Consider the following 13253-nt stretch of genomic DNA (forward strand, 5'->3'; position numbering starts at 1 on the left):
TGTTCAAACTTTGTCCAATGAATATTTATCATAAGAGAACTTTAATTATAAAATAAAAAAGGGGGGTGCCCATGCTCGTTAAGGAGCAGTGAGGCATTGAAAATGTCCCATTTTAGCGTTACTTAATGCTTATTACAAGAACCTATTCCAAGTTATTGTAAACTCTTTGTGAGCCCAGACTCATGAAAACACGCCTCAAACTACAGTGAATACTTGTATCGGACACAAATAAACTTTTTAAGTTTGATTTTGACAGACAGCTGAATCCTTGTTACATGTAAAATAGTGGAACCAAATTGCTTGCCACGGCTATCAAACTGCAAAATAGAAAAGACTACAGTGCAGCTGCTATTTTCCTTATTTATTCAATTTTCAACAATAGAAATCAGATCAGTCTTTTCTCACGCAAAGCTAATGATTAGTTGATTAGAATGACTGGAAAAAATTTGGGGTGCACGAGCTCGTTAGTGAGCTACAGCCATTTTTCAAATGGCAGAACTTAATATCAAGGCAGATGTGCCATGATTTCATTGTGCGCGTGCATGAACGCGCGTTAATGAGGCCACAAATTACACGCAGTAAGGATGCGCAATGAAATACTGGGAATGACCTTAAAATTATTCAGATTTATGAGCGTTAAGATGGTGCGAACAAAATGCAATTTGAACAATGCTCTGTTATTCTTCAAACTATTCAAATTGGCCATTTAGTCCATGCGAGCTGATAGAGCGCTGGAATGTGGCAGAAAGTATGGGAATCGCACCAGTTAATTTATTCAAGACTACAAAAGGAAACAGTTTCATCTTGTGGGCCTCTTTTGAAGTTAACCCACGGCTAGTAGAGCAAACCGTGTTCTTGAGAGAAATATGTAAGAAGGGGAAGGGGGTTGCTGGGCCAGGCAGGGTGTTGTTGCTTGTTAGGTTTCGTAGTTGTAATTTTCTTTCCGAGCGCCCACCCACCCAACCTCCCTTCACGTATATCCATCCTGGTCTCTGTTTCGGATCTACCTCATTGTTCTTACACAGAACAATGGGTGCAATTCTTCTCCAATTCTTATTCAGCGATCTGTGGAACAAAGGCCAGTTTGGATATACTACTATTCACACACAAGCATTAACATAGTCACTTTATCGATGTCTCAGCTTTTAACTCAAAAGCATTAAAATAGTCAATTAATCAATGTCTAAGCTATTCAAACACAAGCATTAAAATAGTCACTTTATCAATGTCTAAGCTTTTCACACACAAGCATTTTAAAATAGTCACATTACCAGAGTCCACGCTATTCACACACAAGCATTAAAATAGTCACTTTACCAATGGCTGAGCTATTCACACACAAGCATTAAAATAGTCAATTTACCAATGTCTGAGCTATTCGCACACAAGCATTAAAATAGTCACCTTACGTAAGTCTAAGCTATTCACACACAAGTATTAAAATAGTCACTTTACCATTGTCTAAGCTATTCACTCGCAAGCATTTAAATAGTCACTTTACCAATGTCTGAGGTATTCACACACAAGCATTAAAATAGTCACTTTACCAATATCTGAGCTATTCACACAGAAGCGTTAAAATAGTCACTTTACCAATGTCTGCGCCTTGCAACTTCACTTATATTTTTCACGCAGAAGCATTAAAACAGTCAGGAAACTGATAGAAAAACAATGTCCAATTTTATTGCTATCCAAAATTATATAAGAAGTCACATTGTTCTCTTTAGATTGGTTCTTACTTAGGAGAACTGACGTATAATCGTTATCGATGACATCATTACAACTTGTTTTAGTTTCTTTATTATCTATAACAAAAAGATTCCATGTTTTTGTGCGTCTGTTCAGTTATAGATCGCAGAAGACTTCAAAATGTGGTAAGAACATCAGTGACCCAGTCAGCTATCTGCTCATGCGCCACGTCTTGTCCTTACAACATTTTTGATGTCATCTCTGATCTATTACTGAACAGACACTGTAACATGGAATCTACTTGTTAACTACATACAATCCACTTGATGAATGGATAGCAGTTTATACTACAGTGTACGTGTAGTAATATAAATATAAACCAAGCACCAGTACACGTTATTCCCGTCCTAGATCCTAGTCTCCCTGTTAAGTTGCAGTAGGCTCCGGTGTAATTCACGTCGCTCTCAGATTAACTACATGTTCATAAAACTAATCTACATTTTACATTTAACCCCAACATAACCTTTCCCCATTAAGAATACGGTGTACTTAAACAATCAGTTTTTAATTTACTGTCCCATGAAAGCATCATTCCAAACCATCAAATCCATTACCAAACCCCCCTCCTCCCACCCCCTCCCCTCAAAAAAAGAGACATAATAAATTCCTGCTGTCTGGTTCTAACCACCTGAACTGAAAAAAAGTTGAACTCAGTGGAAATTAAATTTGACAGACACAACCCTAAAAGGTTTTAACTAGCACAAGACAAACTTTTCCTGACAAAAGTATTTTGCGTAATATAAAATCCCAGATACAGGACCTGCACTTACAGCTGTACCCAACTTGATTAGGAATTGGCATGTAATCAGGCTACATGTAGCTTATCTACACAAGGCATCCAATAATGGATGGATAATGTATAAATAGAAAAATAGTGAATCCTTATATGTCATGGTCTTTTGAGAGAAATAGTGTTATACAAACAATCTGATCTGCATGCTAAGTGTACTTGCTCAACTACTTATGCAAATTGGCCTACAATAAAGTTCTACTTGAAGAACAATATAGCTCTTCTTTCTGTTACAACATATTGATTTCATTTACTTCTAGGAATTGCATTCTCATAACTGTGTTACTGTCAAAGTGAAAATTTACATGTTTCTAAAGGTTCTCTCAACTAAATTTGTATTTATAAGCATTCCTGATAGAAGACCCTGCTCCTAATCAAAGAATTTTTTTCTGGTGGTGAAACAATTCTCACTACTGGAAACTGCATGCAGACGTTAACTCATGAAATAACTTGCTCTGCAGGTTGTTTCAACAAATTTCATATTTATTTTACAAGTAAAATGTTTGATAGAAGCCCCTGCTTCTAATCATCCTTCTTTTCTTTTCTTTTCTTTTCTTTTTTCCCCTTTTTCCTACTATTTGACACTTCTGCTTCTTGCAACTACACATTTATTGGCAACTGTAATAATTATCGTGTTAGTGTCTACATATGCAAATCCATGCTCTACGCTCTACGAATTGCATTCTCATAACTGTGTTACTGTCAAAGTGAAAATTACATGTTTCTAAAGGTTCTCTCAACTAAATTTGTATTTATAAGCATTCCTGATAGAAGGCCCTGCTCCTAATCAAAGAATTTTTTCTGGTGGTGAAACAATTCTCACTACTAGAAACTGCATGCAGATGTCAACTCATGAAGTAACTTGCTTTGCAGGTTGTTTCAACAAATTTCATATTAATTTTACAGGTAAACTGTTTGATAGAAGACCCTGCTTCTAATCATCTTTCTTTTCTTTTCTTTTCTTTTTTCCCCTTTTTCTTACTATTTGACATTTCTGCTTCTTGCAACTACACATTAATTTTATTGGCAACTGTAATTGTGTTAGTGTCTACATATGCAAATCCATGCTCTATGCTCTCTTTCAAAAAATGTGGTTCCAGAAAACATTCATACCCACCCCACATAGGGACACTGGAGCAAAAAATATACAAGAACACATTACAAGTGTTTATTTACAAGTAACAGCTTCTAATTACAGTGCTTTAATTTTTTTTGGTCTTGAACACTGTGAAACATATCATTGAAAATAAGAAGCATAAAACACTACACATACTGGTACCTTCAGCTCTTTTTAAAGACTCTCAGTATAGTTCTTGTGACAGCAGCCAACCATTCTTGGAACTTGCTACCTGATCGAAGACTTTAAACACTCCTTTAGAACACAGGGTTGGACAGTTTTTACACCTCTCAAATGAGCTACCTGCCAGCCACTTGCATATGTCTTTATCTGTAGAAGGATTTAAAAGCCAGTGGTTCTTACCAACTGGAAGAGAGTCAATGTAGGACTTCACTCCACTTGCTGCGAGCTCTTCAGCGTCTCTGTTATCAGACCCTTGCTCACTGCGGGGATGCAGCCAATGCTGAGTAGATTGAGCAGCCAGATTATCTTTATATTTCTTAATACCAGCGTAGTCCTGGGCTAAAATATTGGTTTTACATGACTGCTTGAATAACCATCTATCATTATCAGGTACTTCACTGGCAAGATAACTTGAGGAAGCCCCAGAGCCACTGCTGTTTTCACCATCTTCTTTTTCTACTGCCAAACGGTCAGACATCTCATTCAAGGTGTCATCCAATTCCACGTCAGAGCACTCTGATGACAATCCAGCAGGGCAATCTGAACATGACTGTGTACTAATACTTCTTGAGAATTTTGTACTGCCTGTACTTTCAACTTTCTTCTTCAGCCACTCATCAACACCTGAAGTAGCGATATTGTTATACATTATACCAGTATGATTAGTGGGAAGTGCATCTTCTGTGATTCCTGACTTCTTCAACCACTGGCTTGATTCAGACATTTTTACAACTTTGTAGTAGTTGAACTGGCTTAAGGGCATTATAGTAGAATCACGTGTCCTAGAAGAATCCAAAAGCCAGCCCTGGATTTCTGATGTTTTGTTCTTTACCATAGTTGCATCGTTGCCATTGTCTTGCCCCTTGTTTTCTGGTGTTTCCAAAGAATTTTCTTTTTCTACTGTAGAAGTCTTTGACTGGCCTTTGGATAACCAATGCTCTATGGGATGTGGCTTGGGAAAAGGGACTGAGCTTTCTGTGGTACTGGTGCTTGGCACTCTCTTCTGCTGCAGCCAGTCCTGGATATTTAACTCAAAGGAAGGGATTTTGAGGGTATGTTGTGAAGTGTTTGCACCACTGGTCTTCATGAGCCACTTTTCACTTGGCCCTGATGGAGTGAAGAAGGAACTCTTCTTACCAAGTCCAAGCACTTGAAAGTAGGGAACTATCTGCTTGTCAACACCAGGGTTATCAGAAACCACATTTCCAAACTTCTGAATTAGCTCTTGAAGTTCAAAATTCTGGGCAACAAAGTTGATAACCTTGGTTTCTTCAGGAGAAAAGTTCAGGTCACCAAGAGCAGTTATGCTTTCCCTTACATGACATTCCAGGCTTTTAGTGTCAAGGACTTCACCAGTCTGTTCCAGTAATACACAAAGTGACTGCAGTCTTCCAAGAGCCTTGTTGAGTTCCGATTGTTGTTGGTGCAATGCATCTTCTTTAACATGCTGAACCACCTCAACTTGTCCTAGCAACCAGGTTTCTCTGTTTCGTAATGCCTCTAGATGGCGGCTGACACTGTCCCGAATCTGTGACTTCAAATCTGAGGCCGTTGTCTTCAAGCTTCCTTTGATCTGACCAACTTCTGCAATTGCCTTTTGCAACATATCGATGTTACCATACAATTCTCCCAAAAGATCAGTCAGGCCCTGTCTGCACTCCATGATGAAACCTAAGTGTCTAAAAATGGAACAGAGGTTAGCTATCCTGGAAACACTGTTGTTGTTGGGAATGAGAGCAAAGAGAAAAAAATGTCACTCATGGCAATAAAACAGTTAAAATGGAAATTTATATATTTATAACAGCTTTATCTGCATAATAAATATATAAATATCTACATGCAAATAGGCAAGGAAGAACTTAATCCTCATACAGAACTGACCCCCTTAATTAAAATATGTAAACTACATTTACAATAATTGTAATTGTCAAGAATTCTTAACAAATTTCATAAATAAGTATATTACATTATTGGACAATATAACTGAAATAGTACCAGCTGGCCACCATGTCTTGAGAGGTTTCATCTGACAGTTGAACTGACAGTACTTTGGGTGCATTGCATAAACATGTGTTTTCCTTTTGCCGGTAAATGTTTGTTGGTACTCAGCAAATCTTTAAAAACTTTTCACAGTTAGGAGAAAAAGTGCTAAGGAATTCATTGAAGGTTTGGATATATTGAAAGCTTCCAAATCAGAAGTCGCTCTTTCCACGTTAACGAAAGATGATCTTAGTTATACCAGTCGATATTGACATTACTAACCCTTTGACCCCCAAGGATTTACATACATGTCCTGAGTGGTCATGCTCTTTGTACCACTTGTGACATCATCAATTTATATGTCACCAGATATTCTTGATAAGCAGATGGTAGAGCTGGGATAGATCTATCTGCACATTTTGTTGCACAACACCTGCAATAAGCTTTTTATTTCTTAAGGCTCAACTCAGACTCCTTTAACATTGTTCAGTGATGTCATTTTAAAGCTAAAGACATTATTCCAGATTGATGCATTGACTGACCGGACATTGTGAAATCAGCAATCTTTGATCTTACACTGTAACACTGTGTTCCACAGAAACTTCAAAAAACAAACTTCGAAGTTCAGAGAAATTGTGCAAACACAGGTAAAATTTCACAATCAGTTTCATTTCACCAGTACTTTCAGGTGTTTCAAATGAACTTCAAAATTTGTTTTCAACATGTTGTTTTAACAAATGATTTCCCTCAAGAAGATATTTAAAACAGTCATCCAGAAGTTTGCAATACAGTGTAAATAATCTTGGTACAAAGTTTTTGTCTCCTTGTTATTCAAACTTGCGGCAGATTCCTTCTCAATTATCAACTATTGCTGCACATTATATTAGAACCTGTTTAGAGCAGACACACTGGGTGCTTACCATTTAGCAAAAAAATCCGCCAATTTCAGTTGAAGTCAAATGGAACAGTAATTTTCCAGAAAATCCATTTGGAATAATTTTGTAGACTACCTCCAGAGGTAGTCCTCTTTTTCCATTCGGAACGGAATTGTGGAAATTTCCTTACCATTTGGTAAATTTTCCAGTTTCCAGCCTCTCATCAACCGAAAACAACAAGAAATCGAATTGCAAATGGTAAGCACCATCTTGTTCGGTTGGTTTGCTGATTTTGGAAAAACCCTTACCATTAATTCAACGGTCATCCCAACCAGTTCATTCTGACAAATGGTCAACACCCCCTGTATTAAGTGGACATTAGTAAGTGTCCCAAGGGTGTCTGATTAATACAGGTCTCACTGTATGACATTTAAAGCAAAAAATAATTTGTGTTTCAAAACTTTGTTTTTTACATGAGTTTCAGTTTCACTGTGAAATGAACATTTGTGAACACTTTTAGGCAACCAAATTTTTCCATCTGATCACTGAAGAAATGTTCAGTTGCCATTTGGTGCCTGTCAAAACACTAAATGTTTGCCAATCCAATTTGTTTTTAACCCCTTGAGTGCCTGACCACTACGTATGCTGTGTGCCACACCATTTTTCTAGTAAGAACCTTCTCATGCCATAAGCTTTTTCATTTGAACTACGAACATGTGCACATTTTCTGAAAGGTCATAAATGTGTCTCTTCAATGCAGTTAATTTCACCACGGTTGACGTAAATTTGATATCCATATGATGTCAAAGTCGTATGGATATTTGGATATGTCAAAAAACCTCAATGAGCTGTGACATTTGGAAAAAAGTTCTGTATGGCACGGACTGACAGTCAAGGTTTTCAAAACACTTGATGATTGGCAGTCTGAATTTTTTAAATTCTTGTAAATCAAAAGAACTTGGCTGTGGTTCATACAAGTTTGATGACCTTTTATTCAAGGACTTTTCCAGGACTTTTCAAGGACTTTTCACAATGTTCAAGGAGTCCGTTTCCACAGGCACAATTATCACATTTCTCCCCAGTCACTCCAAAAAAGCTGAATTTCCATTTCCACATGATACAAAACCGAATGAGGATAATATCACTGGCTGTTCACCTCCAATTCTACTGTTGTTTTTGTGCCTTTCACTTTTCATGTGCAATTTCAATGCAGACTCTCCCAAGTTTGAAATGTTGATCATTCGATCACAGCATTTGCAGAAGGCCTTTTTCCTGTCAGCTTTAAACGCAGTCAACCAGTCAGGTGTCTGGAAAACCCAAATAGCGAATATTCCTGAATAGTGCAAATAGTCTCAAATAGTGCGAATAGTGGCGAACAGTCCCGAAAAGTGACAAATAGTGGTCAATAGTCACTGCTTTGGACCTAATGTCCTGTGTTAATTAATTATCCAAATAAGCAACAGAATTTCAGTGAATTTATTACCTTTTCTTCTCCAGACTCAGGCTAGGGCTGTCCATCACTGACATTAAGAAAACAGAAAACACAAGGATGACCTAATAAAGACGAATTAACGCTTTTGCAGCAGTTAAAACAGAAGTAATTACATTCAGAAACTCTTTTTGTCCTGATAAGCGTCTGTGCTTTTTAGCGAGAAAATCCCATCCTACATTGCTGTGAGGTTGACTGCGAGATACTGGGTAACCTATTTGCCACTATTTGCCACTATTCGAGACTGCTCCACACTATTCGCACTAATCGAGACTTCATACTATTCGCTATTCGGGACTATTCGCTGTTCACGACTATTCACTATTCTGGTTTTCCAGACACCCCAACCAACCTTTGTACTTGGAATTAAGTTCCCACTGTCGATTATAAAAGCGGTTTCCTCTTTGACCTTTTGAATTCATTTAAGACACAATAAACAGGACTAGAGTCAAATAAATTTCACACTTCAAGCTACATTTCCCTGGTGGTTTTATTTGCTTAGACGGGGCCTACACAATACACCTGGGAAACCCCATTGAAGGTGCAGTTACTTATATGCTTTGAATGAGAAACACTGAATTGTCCTGCTATTAAAGGCTTCGCCATTTTGAGACAATAACTGAGTTTCTCAACTGATGTTAGATGTTATACGCAATCTTTTTAATCTTTTGATGTCAAAACGAACTTATTTTGCTGTATTCTCAAGTATTCGAGGCTTTTTCATAAAATTCAAGCACTGCTTCTTCAACTTCAAGGAGTTTTCAAGGAGAAAATCATTTTCAAGGAGTTTTCAAGGACCTAGCAGTTTTTCAAGGAGTATTCCAGGCATGTGCCAACCATGTTGGCCAATCCAAGCAGTGATACCATATGTCGATTAAGAATCTGACATAAACTGACATCAAAGTTTTCAGAAACCTTTCATATGATATAATATTTCTTATGCATGAGAAAGAAACATGAAAAGTTTGTGAAAATCATGTGAAAAACATATGAAAATTGCCCTAGTTTTATTGCTTTGTCACTTTGTTTTCATTTATTTACTTCCAGTAGTGAAAGTTGGGAAGTTAGTCATTTTACCAGATATGACTCACACTCCTGGCCATGTTTAACCCCTTCACTGCTACAAGGACGTACTGAGTCTGTCTCAGATTACACACATGCTACAAGGACGTACTCAGTACGTCCTAAAGTATCGCATTTACAAGTATGAAAACTTAAGCACACTGTGAAAACAATGAAACCGCATATAATTAAACATATAAGGGCCTGGTAACAAAGAATACATTTGGTGAGAAATGTATGATGTTTGAATCTTCACTTTGTGCCACACATTATTTGTCATATCAAGTCAATGCCAGCCGCCATCTTGGTTGTGCCACAAGTATCTTTTCGAGTGTCTAGCAAGAGTTCTCTTGCTAGTTATGAGTAGATTTACAGTCAGTGATGTCCTGGAAAGCATCAGGGATGTTTCTGACGACAAAGTAGATATTTCTGACTTGGAAGATGGTGGTGACGATGACTACATGTCTGAGATTATTAACTGACATTTTTCATCAACAAAATGTACAAATAATGTAAAGAATGGTTAGTTTCCTTCAAACAATTGATTTCTGAAACTCAGGCATTTTTATAGGCTTGATTACCAGCTGCTGTTCAGGAGAGGAGCCCGCACTCCTCCCCCGAACTCACGGCTGGACTCGTGGACTTGGCATTGTTAATTTCAACCAATAAGAAATCTGCCTGCCAGAATCGAGCAGGCTGCATAAATTAGCTTTCTCGCAGTAGCAAAGAAGTCGTGCAATATGAAGTACCATCACATTAGTGGGACATTTAACCAAATACCATCAACTGATGAAATCTTGCCTGATCTAAACCATAGTAGCCTGTGTTGCAGCCAGACGTGTCATAAAATCCCTGATATAGTCCGGCAGTTTAGACTGTCTACAACACAGGCTAAAGCATAGTGGCATATACAACACGGAAAATAGTCAGCAGACTTATGCGTTAGAATCTATATTTGAATTATGTGGTGCCAGAATGTCAGATAACGAACAAAGAGAGGGATAAATGCAAACATTGATCTCAAGAAACAAAGCACTCAGTCAAAGTGATGCGTACGATAGTCTTCTTGACGGGAAGTGACACCAGTCTCTGGCGAAGCCAGTCCAAAATAAATTTTTAAATGAGCCAAAGCAATCCGAACTAGCAAAACATAAACATGGTGTCAACACCACACATGTACACACCATACGACTTATGTGTGACCTTTGACATGACAGTTGCTACACCATAGTCGAACAGCTCTGCTCTACTTTTTTAAAAAAAAAGTCTTCTATATAACACAGCATGTAACTGCATGTATTCCGCAACAATGTGAAACAAAAAAGGTCAGAAGGCCAAAATTAAAAGAGGAAGTGGCGAAAATACCACAAATTTTACAAGCCATAGGCGTCATGTGGGCCTGCCTATGATTGTCATCAGATGACATTTCTGGCCACCTGAAGCGCCACATTAATTTAATTATGAATTTACGTCTCAGACATGCTTTGCCACTCATGCATCCAGCCATCTCTTCTCAGGGAACGTAGACCGGACTTGAGAAAGAGGCGGAAATCGAACCTAGCATTTTTAAAAACACATTATTATATGGCCTGTGATTGTAACAGATGTAATGTGCGCTCTGATTGCAGGGCATTACAATTTTTCCCGTAATGCCCACACAAAAACAAATCAAAAAAACAAATCAAAAAAACATATAATAAACAACTTATTCACCTCAAATGTTCGGTCTTTACAGGAAAATCTCAAACCTTGGCCTTGCCGTATTGACTGAGCGATATATAGCAAGTTCAATGTGGCAAGGTATAAAGACCGAATGTTCGAGGTTAATAAGAAGTCAATAATTTAATTTAAAAAATCGAGAAAATCCCATTTTAGGCCCGCAAAGGGGTGAAAACATGACCCGCAGCGAATGGGTTAACTTAAGCTAAAAACAAACATCTCAGGTGCTCTTTCCAACCACTTCGATAGATTTTCGTGATACAGGCAATATAGGAATAAATAGGCTTACTAAAGTAAACGTAACAACGAAGACAGCAATTCGTAATTTAGAGGGAAAAAAGTTATGCTCACGTACGCCGACTTATCAACGACTACACACTACAGTATCTCCTTAACTGTTGTTGTGCCAGACGGCAAAGACCACGGTCAGTTTAACAACAGAAGGTAAACCGAGGCACTCACCTTAGCCATTTGCTTTCATTTTCGCTGTTTATAGTCATCATAAACACCCTAAATAAGCTTACCAAGAAAAAGAATTTAACCATGGACGTGCATTGCCACGCTGATTGCCTCGGTGGTAAACTTTTTTTCTGGCTACGGGCCTGGGGTCCGTTTCTCGAAAACCCCGAAACTTTTCAGGTCCGCAAAGCCATTTTTAATTAATATCTAACAACAGAGAGGTGTATTCGCCTGAAACTTCTTGTATGAAGAAACCCTCTGTTCAATTTAAGAATATGTGATTAAACAGCTCTTCAATCATGTGGTTTGAGATTTTGCTGCGGCTTACCGGGTGCGAAAACATTTCGGGACCTTCGAGAAACGGACCTGAAAAGGCTTTCTTAAATGGATAGGAGATCGATTCAACTCGTTGAGGATACAGCTATGGAGAACACCCTTACCAGAATTAGAAACTTCAGAGAAAGACGATCAAATCGCTCTTTGTAGTTCTTCTGGCTACAGGAAAAGTCCAACCTTATCGGCAACCACGTAAAACGTTTGTGTTCCCGAGACAGACACGACAGGACAGCGGGTATTAGTATTGAGCTCACTGCACCAATCAAAAAGAACATTATATAAGGGAGCTTATGGGTAGTCAATTGTATTGATAAGAAACATACTTTGATTGGTCCATTGTTATTTGCGGAAACTTGCGAAACACGAGAGCAGGAGAGCACGTGAACCCTGACACGTCTTGAGCAATCTCGTTCCCAGGGTCCTCTCTAGATACCAAGCAAATCAAAGTTGCCCCTAGGAGCTCTAGCCTAGCCATTCAACTTGGAAAATGGACCGGTTGTAAACAGGGACAATTTTGATGCCACTGAACTGACTTTTTAATGCCATACATCATTTATATGTCGAGCCAGTAACATAAACAAGACGAGTTTGATTGTTCAAAACCCCAAACCAGGAGCCATAATCGATTACGGCTCCTGTCAAAACCAAGTTATGGTTTATTACAAATATACAGGAAGATTGTTATTATATGTTGGCTCTATTTCAGAGTCATAGTCATGTAGTTGGATCAAAACAAGTGGACTGCTTTTAGATCAAAGCAGAAGCATTTAAACTCTCAGGCATCTGATCAAAGTTAATTGGATGTATAAACAAGCACCTAGACTTTCTCAAAGCCCGTTTCTGCTAGATTAGATAATTAGGTGGTCCGGCGGGAAACTAGCCTGCAGAACAGGCGTAATTTTTTTGCGTATTTTAGGCGAACAGAGGCGAAAGCGAGGCGAGCGCGAAGTACGAGTCGCGTGCGAGGGAAAGAGCGCGAAAAAAATAACGCCTGTACGTATACCATTGTTCAAGGGCTGTTCCCAAGGGCTGTTCCAAAAACGCGGAGTGCGAAGTGCGGAGTGCGGAGTCTAAACATAAAATCCAAAAAAAATTAAAGAAAAATTAATAGAAAGAAATTAACAAAAAATAGAAATAAAAAATTTAACAGTGAACTAAAAGGATGCCCGTGTTTGCGCAAAGAACTCTGGGATCGTCAGGGGGCAAACATTGCAAGTCGCTAGAAGGAAATTTACGGCGAAAAGTTGTTTCGACGCCCAAGAACATGGTTTTGGGAAGATATCAACGCTTTTTCGCCGTTGTTTTATCGCAAATGTATTTTGGCAATGTTGATACATGGAAAATGTAAGTTTTTGTTTGAATAACTGTGAAATAAGTGGTAAAATTTACCGATAAACTCCTTTTTGCTTGCGTGAGGTTTGTTGTGAAACTTACATTGAAGAGAATATTGAAAATCTCAATACACGCCTGATCTCGAGAGGCTACCCGGAGCAA

General features: G+C 38.3%; 1 protein-coding gene across 3 annotated transcripts in view; it reads right to left on the reverse strand.

Moving 5' to 3' along the window:
- Positions 1-1658: 1658 nt before the first annotated feature.
- LOC145495200 (nuclear receptor coactivator 4-B-like) overlaps positions 1659-13253 on the reverse strand; it is a 12699-nt gene continuing 1104 nt past the window's right edge. Inside the window, exons 1-2 of one of the 3 annotated variants that reach the window (XM_081474783.1) lie at positions 3819-12365; positions 1659-3157 (exon numbers count right to left, since the gene is read on the reverse strand). In XM_081474783.1, the coding sequence (XP_081330909.1) occupies positions 3841-5502 (1662 nt within the window). In that variant the 5' untranslated portion in view covers positions 5503-12365 and the 3' untranslated portion in view covers positions 1659-3157; positions 3819-3840. Of the gene's footprint in view, positions 12366-13253 lie in introns of those variants that run through there. The other 2 variants (XM_081474781.1, XM_081474782.1) reach the window with 2 other exon arrangements.

This window comes from Orbicella franksi, chromosome 8 (genome assembly GCF_964199315.1).
Source record: "Orbicella franksi chromosome 8, jaOrbFran1.1, whole genome shotgun sequence".
Lineage (NCBI taxonomy): Eukaryota > Metazoa > Cnidaria > Anthozoa > Scleractinia > Merulinidae > Orbicella > Orbicella franksi.